The sequence below is a fragment of the Aptenodytes patagonicus genome, chromosome 7 (genome assembly GCF_965638725.1).
Source record: "Aptenodytes patagonicus chromosome 7, bAptPat1.pri.cur, whole genome shotgun sequence".
Taxonomy (NCBI): domain Eukaryota; kingdom Metazoa; phylum Chordata; class Aves; order Sphenisciformes; family Spheniscidae; genus Aptenodytes; species Aptenodytes patagonicus.
Genome location: NC_134955.1, coordinates 31606503 through 31629154, shown reverse-complemented (window position 1 = coordinate 31629154; position 22652 = coordinate 31606503). Strand labels below are relative to the sequence as shown.

Here is a 22652-nt window from a genome sequence, read left to right as displayed (position 1 = left end):
TAAATTTCAAGTGAAAAAACAGAAGAATGTTGATTATGGCATTTGTCATGGAAAGGAACATAGATGTGCTCCATTTTAATCAAGGGTGTCAGTGGAATTCACAGGTGTATTCAAATGTACAATTCACCGTCTCTTTAGTACAAATGCCCTTTACAGGTGTATGCTCCAAAACTGCCATAGATTCTGTTATTCTGTTGGTTGTATTAATAGGTCACCTGTAATGACGGAAAAAAATGGACCTATTAAGCTTTTTTTCTCAACAAGGAAATCTACTTTGCTTTAAGGAAGCTCAATTGCTGCAGGTAGCAGCTTTCTTAGATAAGGCATCTAGAAGACAATACTATAAACAATGTTTCTGCAAGGCTTTTTTTTTTTTTCCCAATTGGTGGCAAGTGAGCTCAGGTAGGAGAAATATGGAGGTGTCTAAAAACAAAGTAAGATGATCAGTAATAGCAGAGGGGTATTTTATTCGAAAAAATGTGGTGAATCATTCAGGAAGTTGCTATTATTGTCTGTAATATTTCTCTTTTACTACATGAGCCATTGTGAGACACATAAAGAGCTCTGAAACAGTTTCAGAAGTTTTGCAAATGCTCAGAAGTCTATAAATGCTATTCTGAATTGGGCAAACTTGATTTGAGCTATCAGAGCCATCATTGATGTTGTTAGTGACATAATAGAATTAATTTATTGTTGTTGTGTGGCATTGTAATACCACTATTAAATAGTGACCAGCTGCATTACAAAAAGGTATTTCATTGTGTCTTAAAATGTAACAGAGTTACAGATGCTCTTAAGTCAGATTTATACAAACTATACCTTAAGGCAAGAGATTGTAAAAGGGTTTAGATATCCTTGCTGGGGTAAAGAATTCAGAATTCATTTCATGATAAGCTAATATATAGAAACAGTATTCATGCTCCCCCCCCCCGCCCCCCCAGCCAGGTGATTCTCAGATAATTGAAATCATCTTAGGGCAAATAATTTCATTGGAATGTCTAAGAATGGCAGTGACTTTAACATTCAAAAGCAATTGAGTTGGCACACAATGAAATTCCTCATATGGACTTTACTCCCCCAGGACAGAACTGGATAGGTCAGATTGCTAGTTTTTGTAAACTGGATGGGATAATTTAGATTCCATATGTCATTTCTTACTCTTTTTTTATTTCCTTGTCAGGCAACTGGAATGTTTTTGTGCTAGTTATCAAGTAGAAATTGAAGTTGTTACCCTAGGAATAAAAGCCTCATTTCATCCTAGTTTTCATATTTTTCATTATTCTCAGGAGAATGGAAATATTTAACTTAGTAAAACTGAATATAGTCCTTCCTTTTTAACATTCAGACCAGAGGCTGAAGACAGTAAGCATTTGGTTTCATCTTCTGAAATTTTATGCTCTTGGGATTTACTGAATTTATATTTCCGGGTGTTTTAAAGTTAAGCTCTCAGTGCCCTTCTGAAGAAGTGCTATACATCAAACTGCATCTTTTTGGAAATTTACCTGTATTTTGATTGTCTTGGCAGCAATGCTGTGTTATTCTTACTTGGATGGTTTGTCAATCTTCAGAACTACTAAGAAGGAGACTTAAGTCCTTTTTTTGAAAAAATTAGTTTCTCCTGAAATTTAGCAGTTCCAAAGCATTTTGAGCTATTCTTTTTATAATTGCATGGTACTGTGAAATTTCTGCAACTACAGTGTTATGCTTCATTTCAGAGTAAAGTTCGGTATGGAATATGACATACTTAGAAGATTTAAGATAGTAACTCAATTGTCTGTCCTGCCTGAACACAAAATGTGTTCCAAGCACCATTTAAACTTTATGACAACATGCAAAACCTAAGATTTATGGAATATTGTCTGAGAACCTGCTCATGTTAAGAACATCCTAGAAAATATTCTCCACCTTAACTAACGCTGGTTCAGCTCTCATCATACCACTCTAGCAGACATTGATTAGATGGGCTGTTGAATCCTTTTTAAAGATGTTGCTGCATAATGCTGCTGGATTTAATTGATGAGGTTACTGACAGTAATGGCAGCTCCTGACGTACTGAAATGATAGCTGTCAGTGTAGCGTCTCTTGGTGGATAAGAGGAAATTATACCTGTATATATAGGTGGGGAGAGACTGAAGTGTTTTATCTTAATAGGGTAATAATTTTGTATTGTGGTTATCTTTGTGTATATATCAAACCAGACTTTTCAATGTATTGTGCAAAATTTTTTAAAATTTAAGAATTTTAAGAATTGTCATGAGTCTGGGGCAGGCAGACAGATCACCAATACCCCCCTAAGTACAAGTAAGAGGTGAGGAAGATAATTCAAGTTTCTCACATTCACTGTTAGAGGAAACAAAAAGAATTATTGATTGGGAAGATAAGACTGTGTAAAAGAAAGCAAGTTTAGCAGTTCTGGCAGTTCTCTCTGTATAGAATGATTAATTAAGGGGGTAGCATGGATTGGATATCTGTCTTGGGCAAAGTAATAACACCACAGTTTTTTTTTTTTTAATTGTAAATATGTAGTAATTATGACTATTATCAATTATATAATTCTTTTTGTAACATTTTATTTGAAGGAAAGAAGGATGGGAAAATATATTCTGTGATTATAAAACACCAATTGACTTACGATCATACAGTATCTAGAGTGTCAGGGAGGAAATGCTGGTATTCAGAAACTAGAAAAGAAAGCAATATTTTTAATTGGTGCCTATAGTGCAGCCCTTGCTATTTATTGCTCAGTCACAGCTTTGAGACTTACCTGTGGCTTTCCCTGCTTTTGGAATTTCTCAAAAAATTGATTGGTTTGCTAGTTCAGAAAATAATTTGTGAAAATGTTGCTAGCAATTTCAATAAATGGCTGGTCGTCTGTTCATACCACATAATATTGGTGTATTTTAGCAAAGTGGAAGAAATCATTATGGTTTAGATCCTGTCAGAATTTAAAAACTCAAACCTCTAATAGTTAAAACCAAGAAATAATTTCATTATTGGAGAAAAAAGAGGAATAGTTCTGCCATATAGCTTTTTTGAGGGCTGAGGTAAACAGGACTTCATGCCTGTGGAAAGCAAAAACTGACATAAATAGATGGTTTAAAAAACTATGACATATGTCACTTTGTGGTGCCTACTTAGATTTCCACTGAGAACTTGTAGAAACACGGTAAATTGAAACAAAACAGAAAGTCTCAAATGATATTTGTTGTGGCTCCATACTCACTTTGTAGATGCCAAGTTAAGTAGTCAGGGTTTATCTCTGACAATGAGAATCTTCTTTTTCTATTCTTTGACAGCCCCGAGCTGTCGCTGGTTTTCGAGGAACAGTACGATACGCATCGATCAATGCTCATAGAAACAGAGTGAGTATCCCAATCTATATCATATCCATCTCATGTAGCTGAAAGCAGTCAGTAACACAGTTCCTAATGATTTCCTTTTTTGTATTCTTATGTGTGTATTTATTATGTAGAAATTAATACTTACAAATTTGGGGAAAGGATAATACACAGTAGTCGAGGGTAAAAAAGTTCTTGTAGAAATAATAGTGGTTTTAATAGTTACCTTTGGTGTTCAATTGTATTGTAAGTTAATAAATTAAAAAGGTGAAGTTACTGAGTTTTATAAAATACATAATGTCCAGTATGTCGTCTTAACATCATAGACTAAAGAAATCTAAATAAACAGCTCTTCCAGTATAGAGATTTGCAATGTTATTTTAACACACTTCCACTTCTGTTTTGTTTCTCTGTGTCTTCTATGGAAACTTACTTGTATGTTTCTACTTAAAATAGTTGCTGGATTTAATTTTAAAAACTTGTTTTGCAGTGTTGATTATTTTTATATAGAATAATTTAAGTCTCCAGAGCAGTAAAGAATCTATCTTCCCTTTTGTCTTACAGGTATTTGTAAGATGCATTAGAATAATATTTCTTTTTCACAGGAAATGGGTCGGCATGATGACCTCTGGTCCCTGTTCTACATGTTGGTGGAATTTGTGGTTGGGCAACTGCCTTGGAGAAAAATAAAAGATAAGGTAAACCTAAAAGTGAAACCAAAGAGCATGAGGGAGTTTTTGCAAGCGAATGCTGTGATAAAGATTCCACTAAGAATCACTGGTTCATTAATTTTGACATTACATTTTCCAGTGTTTTCTAGTGTTAGTTCTCATTGCTAGTGTTATGGTATAAAAAGCAATCAAGTTTTATGAACTGTTCTAGGCAGGACGTGGATTGTGCTTCTAGTTTGCAAATGTATTAAAAGGCAAAAGTAAGTGTATATATGCCACTTATTTCATTTTCCTGTTTTCACTTGAGTACTTTCTGATTTCACCTATCATACATTTAGAATTTCTTATCTATTTTGATTATTTGTGAAATGGGCATTTCTTATTTGCTGATGAACAGAAGTGAATCGGTCAATATGCAGTAGTGCCTTTAGTCATATATCATAGGTGAGGTATGCGAAGAAACAATGTCTAATTAGCCTATTACTACTTCTTTCAACTTCTTTTGAAATAAGATTGAAACAAAGTTACTCTCTGATGTGGTTTATGCATTGGTAGATGACAACGTGGTATATAGGTAGTGTCTCTTTTTTGGTTTTGATTTACTCATCTTACACTGAACAGGATTTACTCATCTTACGCAGTATACTGTGATGACCAAATATACACCAAAAAGTGACTGAACTTCAGATGATGTAGCAGGGTATTTAAATCTTTAAAACATGCTTTTTACAAGGGTTTGGTGTCTAATGACAGTCCTTGATATCAGGCAGCATTAAACACAGCAGAAAATTAAATGACATTTCATACTGAATCTGAAGTTTGTACATTATTTTGCATGTGTACTGAGGGCAATGACAGAATCTCTTATCTTGCTATCTGATGTAGAATGGCCTTCCTCAGTACTATTTAGTGTAATGTACTTACCCATCTTTCTGGCCAGTAGCGTATTGAATGTCTGTAAGATACAAGGTGAATATGTTCTAGCAGAAAATGAAGGCGTGTTAATGTTTGTGTTATCTACTCCTAGGAGCAAGTGGGCTCCATTAAAGAAAGGTACGAGCACAGACTTATGTTGAAACATCTTCCTCAAGAATTCAACATCTTTCTGGATCACATTTCTAATTTAGATTACTTTACAAAGCCTGATTATCAGGTAAACATTTTTACTATTTTGTCTTTCTGATTTTTAAATAGCAGAATTTTATGCTATTTAATCTTCAATTTCCTTTGATTTCATTGTGGAGTCTTGGTAGTGATTATGGATTGTGCCACCACAAAGTTATTTTAATGACCATCTAGTGCCACAAAAACTTCTGGGTTCAAAGACGTCCTTTTTTTCCATTTGGGAAGAGTAAGGCAGTTAAGTTTCTAAAAGCAATTGACAGTTGCTTTGCAGTCAGTATTCTGTTAGGTTCGCGTGCTATCCTACTATTGTAACCTCTAGTGGGTGCTCCTTAAGTTAAATCGATCAGATTGTTTTCTCAGTGATAGTCATTCTGGCAGTTTTCCAAAATCTGGAGCTCAGCACCTACAATATATACAGCTAGAGCACAACATGCAGCCGTGGTGGGTTTTTAAGACTGAAGTATCGCCTACAGAAATCACCAGAAAACTAGTCATTTTTCTTTGTTTAAGAGAGTATTGCCTGCTGAAATAGACAGCCTCAGCTCAGTGATAAGGTGATAGGCGCCGAGAGGATATGCTGTAGAATATGTCTTACTCAGTGTTGACCCATGATTTAACAATAAATAAAATTCAAAGATAGAACTTTGTTCTATACCAGTATGTGGAAAGCAGCAGAGGAATGCTCAGGAAAAGCAGGGAGGGAGAGACTGAGCGTTTTTTTCAGTCTCTCGAACTGTGGGAGAGGTTGAACTGATCTAACATCACACCACGACAAGTTGTCCCTGTGAGCCTTCCCTCTGGCTCCCAGAAACACATTCGTGTCAGCTTCCCACTTGCATTACCTGTCTGCCTCTGTGCGTTTGTTCAACTCACTGACTCAGCAAAACCAGAAGGAATGGTTTTCTGCTGGTGTGCAAGCTGAATTGGTACGACTAAATAAATAAATCATTCTGACTAATTCTGGAACTGTAACTTTGATAAGAATGATTCCTGTGCTTTCCTTGGTAAGATTAATGGAGAAGTCAAGATACATAAGATTCGAAACAAGAACTGAAAATCTCAGGGGATAACTAATTTCCTGTTAGTAAGTGAATGTCTCTAAATGTACTGGTATGTTCTTCTGCACATTTGCAAAAAAAATCAATTTTTGCGCAAAAATTTGAATGTAAAAAAATCTTACTACAAATACAGAAAATGTTCAATGTTCCTGAAAAATAAATACCTTGATTTTTTTTCCTTTTCTATTACAAATTTCCATGGAATTTATAGTTTACAATTCAGTGAGGAAAATGATTAAGAAAGTTCTGAGTGTTTTGTGTGCCTAGTTACAAAGATGAATCAGATTTATTTTTTTCTTCTATGGTAAAAATTACTGATTGCAGAAATTTTGATGTTGCATAGAAAAACCTTGATTGTAGGCTGGTAAATATGTTTTTTATTTACATTATATATCCTGAACAATAAATCATATACACAGGCATATTTTTGCAAAACCTTTTTCTGTGGTCTACTTGTGTCTAACACATCACATGCATTCAGGGATTAACGTGATACCAGGACAGAGTTTCTCCATGATAGAGACAACCCAGTAATCTACAGTCCTCTGGTTGGTCATGGAACATTTGCAGTTGCGTAGCTGCAGCCTGAGCCTTCTGACATGGTCTTGCTCATGTGCTATAGACCAGAGCAGGGTCGTTTTACTTAGAGCCGTGAGAAAGCGCTTTACTTTCCATGGTAATTTAAGCTCTGGTCTCTCTTAACTAGTATTTGTTGTAGCAATGCTATTCATACCTTCAATATGTATCCTTCTTTGTTCATATGTATGGTTAGGCACTGAACAAGAATGTACATGGTCAAGATCCCTGCTTTGAAGAGTTTACAGTCTAAAAAGTTCATGACATAGGCCCAGAATCCACGTTTGATTTGGCAGTGTCAGATATGTTTATTTTATTCAGGTATTTATGCACACATTGCCTCAGCGTCCTGACATCATTGAGCATTTGAGTTTGTATTTGCATTACAGCAGAAATTGTAGAAAAGATTTAACAGAGAATGGCCTTAAAATTGATTTAAGAGAGCCTGCTTAAGGTTTACAGGAAGAGGAGAATAAAGGAGAGTACGTATGGGACAGAGAGTGAACTATGGCTTTGTGCAGTTCAGTAGGGTTTCAGAACTGACTGGGATAGATGGCACACCAAAAGTTCTTGAGAGTAAGGATAAAATGGATACGACCACTTTATACAAGAAAAATGGTCCAAACTTCCCATCTGTTTTAAGTTGCCAAAGGATATGTGTTTTTAAAGGAGGCCAGAGAAAAATTTTCAGCATCCTAGACTGGACGAAAGAATGAAAACTAAAGTTTTAGCTTTTGGGGGGGGGGAGATTAATTTTAGAAATGTTACAGAGTAAGAGATGATGTGATATGGACACAGCCTTCCCACCAGTGACTAGAATGAGACAAAGTTTTTTCACAGGGAGAGGAAAGTAGATGCAATTTCTTTCTCTGTCATGGACACAAATTGTTCTAGGTGCTTTTTCATAGCATAAAATGACGGTGGAAAGTTTCCAGTGTGACATTTCTGTGGGATGAATGTCAGCATTAGATAAAGTAAATGATACGTCGTTCTAAATGACAGAAATGTGTGAATTAGCAAATCAGTATCCTTCCCTACGTACTCCTCATTCATTTCCTTGGTTTCTAATGGTGTTACCGAACATATTCTTTTATCTTCCTCTGCTGGAGAGCCATTGGATGTTATTCTGCAGCAATGTAGTCATGCCTCTGTGCGTGTCTTTCTGTCTTTTTAGGGAAGCCTATGGTATATCTTTGCCTCTCTTTACTGATAAAAACACAGATGTGGGTTTTTTGGTGGTTTGTTTTTTTTTTTTAAATCAGAATTTTGCATATCTTGACTTTGAAACCTTGGAAAATGAGAAATGGTTAATATAAAGAACTGTGTCCATTTTTTTGAAAATTATTGTCAGTCAAAATCTTGAAGAGATGTTAAAGTATTACAGGAGGATATTTCTTAATTGCTTGGTCTCTTAGACAAAAATGAAGCTTATTAACTTTGTTCTTCATTTTTAGCTTCTCATGTCTGTGTTTGACAACAGCATGAAAACGTTTGGGGTTATTGAAAGTGACCCTTTTGACTGGGAGAAGAGTGGAACTGATGGCTCTCTGACAACAACAACAACTTCAACCACACCTCAGTTACACACTCGTCTTACTCCGGCTGCAATTGGGTATGTATGCACATTGTGGTCACGTAAAAAGCAGCCGCAGAGTACCAAAGGGAGATTATCTCCATAATTTAAGTTTTTTCTGCAGGATGTTGAATAAATAGAGGGATGGAGGTCTGGGAGAATTTGAAGTATTTCCCTTTTTAGGGTTCCTGTTTATACTATCCTGAAAGATCAGCACTGCAGTCCTAAATTTATAGCAATAAAAAAATAGCAGCTCAGGAAGTTGCATGTAAATTTGCTAGTCCATCCTTTGCTAAATCATATTTTGTGAAACTAAATGATGCATCCTGAGTTTAACTGCCTGGAAATAAACCCATTGTTTTCTGTGAGTTTGGAATAAACTACTAGCTGCAATTTCCTTATAACTTTGAAAAATGAATGGATCTTTATAGGAAATTTGGAGATAGATTTTGGTCATGTTTAAAATAATATTTAATGTGGTCTTTGAGACCTTCTGTAATTAAGTAAGTTGGACGAGATGTCATGTTTAATAACACCCATACTCATCTCGGGGGATTGGAGAATACAGAGGTGTTTATGGGTGAGGAGGAAGACTTTGTGCCTGTTCTAGGCCTTGAGTAGATCAACTTTTTATCTAAGAGTGACGAAGGTTGTGACGTGGGAGTTTTGATAGTGTAGTAAGGCTGAAAAATGCCAGAAATTCGTGTAGAATGTATTACATTCCCAGTATTTCAAGGTAATTTAAAAAAAAAGTGTGAAAATAAATGTCAGTCAAGACATTAACTGGTGTTAATATTACACAGGTGTACGGTGTGCATTGTTGAACACACTGAAGTAGACAGGGATTTTGCATATGATTCAGCCCCATTATCACACTAAGCATCACACTGGAGTTATTGATAGTCTTGTTTGCAGTTAACAATTTCAGTGACTGTAAATGACTGAATGGCTTTTAATTGACCTTCTGACCATTCACTTTTTAGGAATAGCATTGCTTCAGTTTCAGATGAGCTAAGCCTTAGCCCCATTTAGCCCCAAGTCACTGGGACTACAGAACTTTAATTAAAATGTAATGTCTTGTTAGCATTATGCTTGTTTTGATTATCAGTAATTGGACCAAAATAGCACTTTGATAAGAATAGTGATTAAAACTGCATTTAGTTTGCTGAGTGATCTCTCTTCCTCGCACAGTATCTTTTGTTATTCTGCCAAATTTTGGGGAAAAGGAAACTATATTATGAAAGTTGCCATTAAGTTTTTTGAATAGCAAAATATGTGTAGAAGAGTCAGGAGTGAAGTTGAGCCTGGACCTGATCTCTAACACATTTTCTCAAAAGTTGCTTTGAAAACATTCGAAAAACCAGCTTTTACATGATTGGGTTTTGATTTACACCTTTTGTTATGTGCCTAAATTACAGAAACATAAATTGTGAAAGCCAAGAAGTAGGGGTTTTTATATTAAATAATTTACAAGATTTAGTTTTCTACAGAAGCATGCTTTTGCTTGTAATTTTTTGTTTGTTTCTCTCTTTTAATAGAGTAGAAAATAATTTCAAGAAACACATTAGAGTCTCAAAACTTTTACCTTTCCAATTTTTTTTTTGTTTAAACAACTTTTGTAGAATTGCCAATGCCACTCCTATCCCAGGAGATTTGCTGCGAGAAAACACAGATGAAGTGTTTCCTGATGAACAGCTCAGTGATGGAGAGAATGGTATTCCAGTTGGTGTCTCACCAGAGAAACTGCCTGGATCCCCTGGGCATCAGCGTCCTCAGGAAAAAGATGTTTGGGAAGAAATGGATGCAAATAGAAATAAGATAAAACTAGGAGTCTGTAAGGTACTTACAAATCTGCATGGTGAAGACCATCTTCAAACAGTTTCCTGTCCTCACATCCTTATGTGCACATAAGATGTAATTAATAATGCAGTCTTACTAATATTGATTAGCTAGAATGGTCTAAGAAAACAAGATTTATGGTAGAGCTAACACATTTTATTAGAGCGATTTATATACTGGAACAAGCAGACAAGCTTTTGGGCCTTGTGTCACTTTATCAGGTCTTTATGATGAATAGTAGATTGCTGATAATTTGAGATTCTTTGTAGTTTATTAATATTCATGTTCTTCAGACATGATTTTGATTCTTACTCACTGAATGAAACCAAAGCAAATTTCCTGCATCTTGCATGTGTAGAAGTTAGACACTGAATGTAGAAAAAACGTTTTAATGTTATTCTTCAATTGCCAGATTGACAGTGTGATTGGCAGTATTCATTTAATTCACTTAATGTTTTTGTCTCCATAAGATATGATACCTTTGTACTGATCCAAAGAGGTTCATGGGCTAGTCTTTAGAAGAGAATGCTGCTTAATTTTGAAAAGTGGTCTCAGAGAAGTGGTTCCTGTCTCCCTTGCTCACAATCACAGCATTTCATACTCGGACAAATGTAGCGCTGTTTCTTGATATAAAAATGGTTTGAACATGAAGAGGGATCTGCTACTGAAATGTTCCTTACCTAGGAGAGCTGTCTAGTTTTGAGGCTGTTACTTCTTGTTTGCTAGAAAAATACGTGTTGTGGGAAGAATAAGGCATGGTGACTATTTTCAAATGTGCTTGCTTGTTTGTTTGTTTGTTTGTTTGTTTGTTACCAGAGGGAGAAAGGAGATTGCTCTGGTTTAAACAAAGGCATTTTCTATTAGTTATACCTGTTGAAACTAAGGGTGATCATGATTTCCCAGCTTTAAATCATGTCCAGTTAGTATGCAAGATGGAATGCGGTTGGACTAAAACATAGTTCTAAATCGCAGAAATATCTACTAGATTTAGTATATAACAATGTTATATGCTCCAGGGAATCATAAAGACAGCTTGGAAACTAGCTTCTCTTTAATAAGTGCACTTGACTGTAAAGCAGACTGAAGATGCTACCAAGTGCCAGGTTTCAGACTATTATTAAAGAAAATTTCAGAGATGGGTGTGAAATATCAGAGTAAATTTAAGTGTATTACTGGGTTTTTGAGACTCCTGTTCTCAGACCTACCCAGAACTAGTATATTACTAGTATTTTGTCTGTTTGTAGGTGTGTGCTGAAAAGCATATCTAAACTACCTTAACTATGGCATGAACTTAAGGACCATTCCAAATACAAATTGGCCTGTCACTGGCTAAAAACCTGGATGGTATTCACCATGTAGTACCTTGTCTTCCTCTGTTTTGCCACTCCTAGTGAGTTACATTTTTACCTTACTTTTTCCACAGGCTGCCACAGAGGAAGAAAACAGCCATGGGCCAGTGAATGGAATGCTTAATGCACCAAGTCTTGGTTCTCCAATTCGTGTTCGCTCAGAGACCACCCAGCTAGACAGAGATGTCCCACTGGTGCGGAAGTTACGTTCAATTCACAGCTTTGAACTGGAGAAGCGTCTGACGTTGGAGTCAAAGCCAGATGCTGACAAATTTCTTGAGACCTGGTAAAGAAATTATTTTATTTTTATGCTTAGATCTTTTCAGGATATGTAGTTAAGATACTATCATCTTTCCTCTACCGTGTGAAAACCAGGAATGGAGCTGCTGAGTTATGCTTATGCAAGCTACAGCGAACTATTTACTATGTTCATAATATTGCTCAATTAATGGTTTTCACCACTTGGCAGCTTCTTTAAAAAAAGATTAGTGCTAGTACACAGTTAAAGTCGGACTTCCACACTTGAGAATTTTTTATTTCAAGACCTAGTAGTGTAATCCTGATGTTGATTACCTTTTTCTTCAGTGGGATACTCTTGACAGTCAGTACAACTCATCCTAAGTAAGAATGGTGACATCACGTGCTCAATAGAGGTAACATGGGATTAGATTATATGACATGAGAAGGACAGTTTAGAAGAAGTGGAGTTATGAAGTAAAGTTAGAAATCTACCTGCATGCAGCAGGTTTAGTTATGCTCAAAGGTGTTGCACCAACATAAAAAAAATCTTGATAGAAGACAAAGGTCTTAAAATGGAATTTGAAGGTAGAAAAGCGACAGATGTATGAGAATAGATTCAATCAATTTGCCTAGGTGTAGAAAGAATAAGGGAAGAAGGACACAGTGAAATCTGACTGAAAGGCAGAGGCTGAGTGGGGACAGCAGAAGACAGCTGAGATGCTGACAGTGGCAAAATCCTTCTAAATACATCATAGGGGGGTTAGGAATGTGAATTTGTTTGATGAAGCAAGTTATGCAAAGCATAAATAAGGAATCAATCAAAACAATCAATAACATTCTTCTTGAAAGCATCTAACAACTGCTGCTGGAGACATCTGTTTCTTCTGTTCTGCTTTGAGTCTCTGCTTTGTAGCATAAATTAAGTACAGTGGACATTTGGTGGTAGCCTCACCGCTGAGTTGGTATCCACTTACTATTCTCCCTTCTGGTATTACATTTACAATACAATATGATACATTACAATTACACATACAATATGTGCGAATTTCTAAGACCATCTGCCCATTTTTACTTGACATCAGTTTTATTTGTCTCAAATTGTGGATCTTTCAACCATTGTAGATTGTTCTAAAATATGACAACAAATTTTTATATAAATCTAGTTTTCCTTTCCTGAAAAAACTCAAATGTAGCTTACATTATTTAATTAATTCTTAACTAATTCAGATATTAACTTCTTTTCTTAAGTTTGGAGAAGATGCAGAAAGACTTGAATGCTGCGGCAGAGACTCCTGTTGCTGCTGTTCCTCCTCTTTCTCAGAAAACACCCATTCCTGCTCCTGTGACTGCCCGCATGGACCATGTTTGGCACTATGATGAAGAATATCTTCCAGACGCTTCAAAGCCTGTGTCAGCTAGTTCTCCAGAACATGTTGATGGTGGTGTTAGCAATGGATTTGTAGCTGTCAACTTAAGCTCCTGCAGGCAGGAGGTTGATTCTAAGGAATGGGTGATTATAGATAAGGAACGGGACTTGCAGGACTTCAGGACAAATGAGGCTTTAGGGCACAAAGCGACTGGAAGTCCCTCAGATGAAGAGCCGGAGGTACTACAAGTTCTAGAGGAGACCCCTCCAGAAGAGCAGCCCAGACAGGGTAGTTGGGCAGGAAGCAGTGTCCATGCCAAGAACCAAACCTCAGGGGTGGAGTTTGTTCTAGCCATGGAGTGTCATCCTGCTGCTTCTGAACAGCTTACAGATAAATTGGAACTTCTGTCCGGAGCTGCTGGACAGCTTCTTGCAGCCACCCCTACAAGTCCTATGGAAGCTCAAGCAGAAGGAGCAATCACTCCGGTAAGAGAAACGGTCACTGTTTTATTGAACCTCTCTTCATTCAGAATTATATGAGGAGATAGTAAGGGAAAAGGCAATGACTAAAATACAATAGTGTAGCAGAAATTCCTAGTTTCGTCAGATATGGGACTTGATTCTTGAGGAATGATCTTCCATGTTCTGTTACATGAGTGTTTACATTCTCCTATGGAAGTGGCTATTAGTTCTGCAGGTATGAGCCACAAAACTGGCCTCAATTAAAAAAAAAAATATATATATATATTATATATATAAAATATATATTATATATAATATATATTATATATATTTTATATAAAATAAATAGGGCTTTATATATTTATATAAAATATATAAGGCTGAGGTAGGTTTTCCATCCCACTTCCTCATGTCCTCTCCGTGGTCACGCAGGTCTCTTTTATATATATATATATATATATAAAAAAAAATATATATAAAAAGAAGCTCCTTACGCAGCGATTCCTAATCGGTAAGAGATACACATGCAAATATATGTTTATTATATTTGCAGTACATAAACATAAAATTACAACGAATATGTAAAATACTGTGCTACAATGTTTCCTGTAGCACAGTAGGCTTCCAGGAAAAGCCTAAATGGCTGAAATTAAAGAAACAGAGTTACTTGCTCTCACCATCATGGTGTAGTGTTTTCTTTTGGAATTCCCTTTGTTTCTTCCTGTTTCTTCTGAAATTTCTAATGGTTCTTTTACAAACAACTTGTTGGCTTTTACAAATTGTTGCTACTTCTCACTTCCAAGATAATTTTGCAAATACTGCTTTGCTCCCAGAGTTTTCTCTTCACTAAGACAGATTGCTTCCATTGCATCCTCTTCTTTTTGTGTTTCTCTATCTTTTCTAAAGAATTCTCATTTGCACAGGTTTTGAGCATTTACTTTTTTTCTCCTCTGTCACTGATTCTAAACAAAGACTTCTTTGGCTTTACTTAAGGAGGAAGTGAGATTAATGGTTAAATGATTGGGAATCAGCTCCTGGTTTTATTTCTCCCCTTTTCTCAGTAGATATTATGTCATCTATGATATAAAGGACAATTCTTTCAAGCTCCTTTGAGCCAAGAAACCTGGCTGTACTTCTTCAATTACCACCAATTTTTATGAAAGTTACAGCCAGCTCATTAGAAAAAGAAACTTGTCACCAACCACTCATTTATTATAAGGCGTGGAATATCCTTTATGGTGAAAATGAACTACTCAGTGTAATTAACTATAGCTGTACAGTAAAATTTCAAATACACCTAAGTTCTCATGGAAAATGCAAGATGGTATCTTTCATACAAGATTATATTTAGATATCATACTTCATGAGTTACGTAGTTTATAAAAGATTCATTTTGCATGATTCAAAATACAGAACTGTGTTAAATGACAAGATTTTTGAGATTTAAGTTGAAATATTAGTTGCATGAAAGAGTTTTTGATGGGCTAGAAACTTGTAAAGGTGAAAAATTAATTTAAATTGCTCAGTTGTTTTCAGTTGTTCAATTTTTGTATTTTAGTAGAACAGACAAGAAAGAGCAACACTTAGTCCTGTACAAAATACTAATTATCAGGTGGGCTTTTTTTCGAAAGCCATTAAAAAACAGCTTGCAATTTTGTATGCAAATACACTATCCCACTTTATACAAACTTGGCTCTTTTTGGGGAAATAGCTATTTTACTTAAAACTGAAAGTAGAGGTGATATAACTATCATATACTACAGTGCAAGTAATGGACAATATCTTTATCTGGAAAGGAAGAAGCTTCTGAGCAGGGGAGCAGAAATAGTTATAAACAAGGTCAATTAATTATAGGATGTATTGGAAGAAATACTGGTTGAAGTAGACACTGGGGTGAGATTATATTTTACTTTGGTTTTGCAAGCAGGTAAGGGATATTTGTCATGAACTAAAAAATGGGGGAAATGAATATAGTTTATATTATCCTGGAAGGGCAAGAAGTTCTGTGAGGGCAAGATGAATGGCAGGAAGGAACTTGCTGTTTCGAAGGTGAATCATGTGGAATTGAAAATATAAACTGAACTGGGAATAAAGAAAATTATTTGGCTGATTTAGAAACTGGGTACAGAGTGTGTCTATGCAATGTGTCTATTCCAACTGTGATGGCAATTTGTGGTAGTATTCCATCTACTTCATTAGCCCTTGAAAGCCAGACAAAGCCCAGGAGGATATTTGGGGTGAGTTGTTCTTTCTGTCCTTCGTTGATGGTATTCCACTTCATTAAAAGATACTTAAATTTTCCTTGAGGTGGGTACCAGAAACTAGCTGTTCTTATAGGTGAGTGTCCTAGTCACTTCACAGGGAGACTATATATTATGTCTCTTCATACAGTAGTTCTCTCTATTCCAGAGTCCTGGTGACCTTAGGGAGCTGTTTGGTAGAGTCCTTTTCTTTCTCCCTCAAAGCATTTAACCACTGGAAACTGTTCTTTGAATGCAATCCTTGTTTGTGGATCAAATGTTTTTGTTCTTTAGTCATTTTATTTAGGCAGCGCTTTCCTGACAATACAAATAATGGGCAAAGGGTTGTCTTTTACTTTTCTGCTGATTTAATTATATTGCACCAGTTACTATGAGCAGGCTTGGATCCAAGAATGTAAGTTTAGGACCATAAATCAAATGACTGAAGTGTTACTAAAAGGGGTTAAAAATAGATGTTGAAATTATAGTAGTATAATAGCTTAATATAATTTTCAAAACAGTTTACTCATCTCAAACAGTTTGAAACTCTAGGACATGTCAGCATTCATGGTCATCGTGCTTATGAATATATCTCCCATATGGATTTCTAGTGACCTGCTTCACTATCACTCAGGAGAATGTATGATGAATTATGTTCTTTGAGCTTATTCTGATAGGTTTGTTAAATATGCAAGCAATTACTTCAATGGTGAATGAATAAAACAGTTTTCCTGTTTTATGTATTTTTTTATTTTTCATTTTTACTTTGATGATTCTTCTTTATTTCTTTCAGGGCTTTATTGCTCACTATTTAAGTAGTAAGTAGGAGCAATGATGTTTCTGTATGAGAAACTAAAGGTTCATATACTCACCCATAATTTTATTTTCTCCTGAAGGGAAGAAGTTGCTGGTCTGCAGTCCTTCCATTTGTAGATAAATGTTCTTCCTGAAATTGTGTGTGTACGTGCATTTCCTGTAATTGATGATAATATAATTTCTTACCTGTTTCACACAGCATCAGTATTCTAATAAGAGTGTAAAGTTGTAGCAGTTCAGGAAGGAAACCTGAACTCAAAAAATAAGAGAGAAAAATATGTAAATTATTGGCCTGGGGGTGAGGAAGTTTCAGGCATAAAAAATTACAGCAAATTATGCTATCTATTATGAAAAAAACCTGCAGGTAGGAGAACTAATTTTCGGGTTATCAGTCATGGTTTTCCAGTTGTAATACAGATTCTGTGTGCTACCAGCAAATACCAGTTTGATCTGGCTCAGTCATGGGCACATGGTCACATTTCTGTTGAACTATTCAGAGCATGCTAGGGTATATATGCTGACTTTATGCTTTCATAATGGCTTTATGTTGACTTTGGCTGCAGGAGGACAGACAGTACCTGATTTGCTGTAATATCTGCTGGTATGAAGTTAATCTGTCAAAAGAATTTGAACTGATCTAGACTAATGGTGAATTTATACTGGAGCAGCACTTTGCATCATACAGCTCTATTTTTCTTTTCCTTGATCTGGTACTAAGAGCCTAAAGCTGGACTTGCTGTGTTGTTGAACCATGGCCTTGTTAATTTACTGTGTTTTTATTGAATTGCAGTGAACTCCATACAGTGCATGCACAAAACTTTGCTGAAATATCTGCTTGGCAAATGTATGTTGCAAAGAAATAATAATGGAGTTGAAGTAATCCAATATGTAACAGCTAATTCCATTTTCATCTTCAGTTTAAATTGAACAACAGTTTACTCTGGTCACACTCGGTTGACAACCTAATACCATATATATATATATATATATATGTGCATGGTTATAGAAAAGGCTTGACTGTGTGAATCTACTTACTTTTATTATTTAGAAATATTGCTGAAATTAGTATTTTGTACATTGAGGTACTATTATGTTTTATCAAAAACTCGCTCTTAAATTTCTATTTATTTCCAAGTTCTAAGTAATTTAATTTTCATGTACCTTCTATCCTCAGTTGTTGCTTTTATGAGACACTGGAAATACTATTTTTTTCCAGTTGAGAGACAGCTACGTGTTATGGGAACTGAAGCTTTAGGATTGACACAATTGAAAATACCTTTTCCTTGGAAACTGAAATGCTTGATCGGTGCTCTCTGTTTCCAAGGAATACAGATTAGAATTGCAAATACCATGGCAGGAAACAGAAAATCACCTTCATGAAGCTTGCAAAAAGTTTCCATATCTCTACTCTTCGTGATTTTGTCTAAATATACTTGGAACAAAGATTTGCGAACTGTATATATCAATCTGATCTACAGGTATTTAGATGTGTCACCATCAGATATTTATTCAATGCTGGAAAAGGTCTTGCAAAGAATCAGTTGCTTTCAGAGTTGTATGTCAAAGCTATAGGTTTATTAGAATCATCAGTAACCAATTTGAAAAAGTACTTTCTCTAAAATTATTAGTTTGGAACACTTTGACTTTACAGTTTCTGTTCTTTTTTTTGGTTCTTTCCCCCCCCCCCCCCCCCCCCCCCTTTTCTAAATGCTTGAGTGATGTAGTTCAAGATGAAGCAATTGTTCATGGATTCTCCAGGCCAGTGTATCCTTCTAGTTCAATCCCATATTTGAGAAATTTCATCAGAATTATTTAGTACTAATCTTACTGATTAATCCTGTCAGCTACGGTTTTTAGTATACGCTGCTATAGCCGTAGTTGTACAGTCACATTTGTAAAGCCTGCAATGGGTGTATATGCTAAAAATATAGTCAGCTCAGAAAACAATGTCGTTGCACGGATGTGCTAAGCATTTGCAAGGGCCAGTCAACAATCAACTAGTTTGTATATGCAATGTCCTTGGAACAGACTGTGTTAGTTTATTAAATTTGCCCCTGACTGTTACTGACTGACTGACTGACTGAAGGTAGGAGCCAGCTAAAGAAAGGATGCTCACTTTTGATTTTGATACTGGGTTTTTAAAAATGAATGGAAAATGTGAAGATTAGACTTAAGATACCTCTTAAATTATCAGCTTTTAGCCTGTGAGGGAGTTGTGAATATGGTCTTCTAAGAAAATGCATATAGGCAAGACATAAACAAGAATTTTTAAAATATTGATTTTTAAACCTTATTTTCTTCCCTGCCATGTTGTTCTCACAGCTCAACTCATCTCATATGCTGCATTTCTCCACTCCAAGAATTTCAAGTCCCATCCTCCGCACCATGAGCCCTATAGCCTATCTATCCATCCACTCGGACCCTCTGAAAGAGGCTGGTTTACCAAGGAGTCAATCAGCTGAGAGCCACTCCTCTTCCTCCCGCTCAACTGGTCGTAGGCAGCTTCCTGTCATTCCCTGTGGCAACAAGTTCCCCCCTGTCATTCGCATCTCAAAAGCACAACTTCAGCAGGTGAATAAGCCTTGTCTTCATGAAAGTGACTGCACTGTAGCAGTCATCTGCAAAGTTCAAAATTTTTAGTTGCTCTGCACAGTCCGGTAGTAGGCATATGCTAGTCATACTGTTATACACAACATCCTAAAAAATATTTTGAAAGATCAGGTTAGGGAATAAGAATGGATCTTGTTCAGGAACAGAGTCAGGAATACTCTCTGAGGAAGATATATCGTCCCACTTCTCTCTTTTTTTTTTTTTTTTTTTTAATGTGTTCCTGTAATCAGTACCAGATGGATTTTGAATTGGGAACACATATTAAAATTTGGACTACCTTAAATGATTTTAATGTGAGAAGAAAAGATCTAGAGATAGTCAAATTGCTACTTTGGGAATGAACAATTAATGAATTGTTCCACTGCTTGCAGTATAGAAAGCGAAGATGGGATTATCAGGGGTGATAACTAGTGGAAAATGTCACTAGAGAAAGTGGACTTTTCATAGTTTTGTATTTCCAGTTTCATTACAATATGAAAAAGATGAAGGCTTAGAATTGTAATTAAAGTTAACCATAATTTGTGTATTAGTCACAAAAATACTGAGATTTGCAAAGCAGCGTGAGCTTGCATTGACTGGTAAAGCAGTATGACATAGCATTAATGCATAAGACCGTAACACATCATCATCATTTTACCATTAATATTTCATTTGGGTTATAGTTTGTGTTGCCTTTTTATTTCCAACGTATTTTTCAGTGAAGCATGCACAGGAGTATTGATATTAAAAGTAATCCATCAACATTAGCTTCTTTCAAACTTCCATAGGATCAGTGGTGAGTGGTAACAAGGCAAACAAAGTAGCTAGTGTACTTACGTCAGTATTTTGTCTGTTAACCCAAAAAGCAGTGTTTTTTTTCCTGCAACTCCTGGCTGATTTTTATGTGAACATAAAAAAATAGTTTTGCGCTTGATGTATGGAAACGGACAAACAGTAGCTCCCAGATGTTCATTGTAGTGAACTTGATGAGATACCAAAATACCACATTCTCCATGATGACTGATGTATTGACTAGGGAAAAGGACTTAGGAGAAATTAACTCATTAAAAGTTAAACTTCAGTATTTTTCAGGATTAGTTTGTTATCCCAGGGTGCAAAATGACCTAATTTTTTTTTGCCTGTATATCTATGATTTAAATTTTCCAATCAGAATGTATTGCAGCTATAATTAGCAAACTGATAACAATATTCAAAGAAAGTAGGTTGGCACAGAGGGTCTTCTCTGGCTTCCTTAGTACCCAACAAATGAATACAGCTGCAATATTAATAGGGTCTGCAAAGTGATATACTTTCTTGTCATGTGAAAAAGAATTGGTATTGTGCCAGGTGCTGCTACTGAGTGGAGTGAGGATTATATGTAGCATTCTCAGCCTCTTCTTTTTACCTGGTAAGTCCATGACTGCTGTGTTCCCTTTCAAGCTGTGATTTTGAAAGTCCTGACTGAGAATTTAACTTCCAGGTTTTCATTTGCTATGGAAACTACAGCCACGTGGTTCTTTAGTTCATTCCAACAATGAAGGCCTTGTGTACTTTATGGCTCACTGAAGAACTGAAATACTTTTGCAAGTCCTTCTCTTTTCTACAGTGCAGTAATGTTAGGTACTTAGCAAGCCAGAAGTTCCAGCAGCATGAAAGATGAATATGCATGTTGATAACCTAAAGCTTTTCTCCAGTTAAATATTAAAAAGAATTTTAATGTCATTCTATATTATTCTGTATAAATATTTGGTACTGAATATATTTTTGTGTATTTCCTGCTGTTTGCAATTTGGTTCAGTGTTCATAACTAACAAATTGCAGAAGTCAGGGATCTGTGCTGTTGAATTTATTTTCACTTATGAAAAAATCAAAAATTATACATTTGTTCCTAAAATCAAGCAAAGGGATTTTCTTTCCTGATTGTTGATGAGTGAGGGTTCAGGAACTGTAACCCACCTTCCTCTAGTTTGACGTCAGATAGAGGAGGTCATGAAATTTCTGTATATTCTCTGCTCACTAGTGCAGAGATGGTATAGGATGTAGGACTACCTTTATTTGTTTGATAAAGAGAACTCCTCTCTTGCCATATGTATATTATGGAAGAGAATTGGAGTATTTTGCTTCAACTCTCCTTAGTTATTCAACTTGCAGCATAAAAAAAGAGTCTGGCAGCATTAGAGCTGACAAAAACCAGAATGAATTCTTTGACTGTAGTTGAATCTGAAGAGTGGGGCAGAGTGCTGTTAGCATCCTTTTCCTCTATAGCATGGTCAAATTGTACAGCAAATCCTCTTGAAACATAACCTTTTTCTTTCTTTCTGTGAATTTTTCAGCCAGATAAGTTCTCTGAACTCTGTTCATTAGAGGACTGCATAGAGTGTTGTGTGAGGTCAATGGAAAAGGTGATGTGAGTGCAGCAACTACTGGCCAGGACTGTGTATGAAGAGATTGCTTAGGTAGACATTGTGCTAAATGTGTAACTGTGTCTTGACAAACAGTAAAAATCAGTGACCTCAGATTTTGATCTCTATGGTTTCTCAGCGCTAGTTCTTCAATAAGATAGAGATCACCTCTTCTAGCTATGGCAGCCATCTAGAATACTTCTGAACTGTCTGCTATAGAATAAGATTCATCCCTTAACAAAGGTGGATTCCAGTTTTGTGTGTCATTCTGGCATATTTTCATTTTTTTAATGTGCTTAATGAGATATGTACAAGACGGCTAATTTTAATTTAATGATTTTGTGGTTATTCATTGTGTTAGGAAAGGATAATCTGTGTCTCTCAGGTTAAGCAATTGGAATTAGTTAGCACTTATACATATATTTCTTCTTATGTCTTAATTTCTCAATCTACCTTACTGAAACATTTAAAAAATTATTTTGTAGTTATATAGTTATATTATTAGTTACAAAATGCTCTGAAATCTTCCCACACAAGATGCTATGGAAATGCAAACCATCATATTCATATTCATATCAAAGACGAGAAATAATATACTGATCTGAGTTGAAAAATTTACCTTAATTTTTAAGCATCTCACTGGAATTCAGGGACCTATGGAAGAATAAGGTAAGACTTCTTGACATGTTCAAGGGGTATTTAGAGAAAGAATGTGTATCCCTTATAATTGTCATTTTATTTTGGATGTTTTAGGTTTATGAGCCAGGACTGCACGTAAATGTTGTAAATTTTGCCATTTTTTATGAACTAATTTTGGCAGGTTTCACTAGTCTGCAATAGCAAGAGATGACCGTTTACATTGGTTTTCACATATAACAATCTCTTTTTTAACCACAAATAAACAAACAAAACCCCAAAGATGCTCCTCTCTTGTTACAGTGTTCTTTTAAAATTATTTTTAATTTGTCAGTGGCATTAACTTGAAGTTGTCATGTGCATTAGGATTGC

General features: G+C 35.7%; 1 protein-coding gene across 3 annotated transcripts in view; it reads left to right on the top strand.

The window, feature by feature from the left end:
* TTBK2 (tau tubulin kinase 2) overlaps positions 1–22652 on the top strand; it is a 100320-nt gene that overhangs the window by 62614 nt on the left and 15054 nt on the right. For 2 of the 3 annotated variants that reach the window (XM_076344690.1, XM_076344691.1), the window contains exons 7-14: positions 3297–3362; positions 3944–4036; positions 5037–5162; positions 8223–8380; positions 9964–10180; positions 11604–11815; positions 13018–13621; positions 18976–19224. In XM_076344690.1, coding sequence (XP_076200805.1) covers positions 3297–3362; positions 3944–4036; positions 5037–5162; positions 8223–8380; positions 9964–10180; positions 11604–11815; positions 13018–13621; positions 18976–19224 — 1725 coding nt within the window. The remainder of the gene's footprint in view (positions 1–3296; positions 3363–3943; positions 4037–5036; positions 5163–8222; positions 8381–9963; positions 10181–11603; positions 11816–13017; positions 13622–18975; positions 19225–22652) is intronic. The other variant, XM_076344692.1, reaches the window with a different exon arrangement.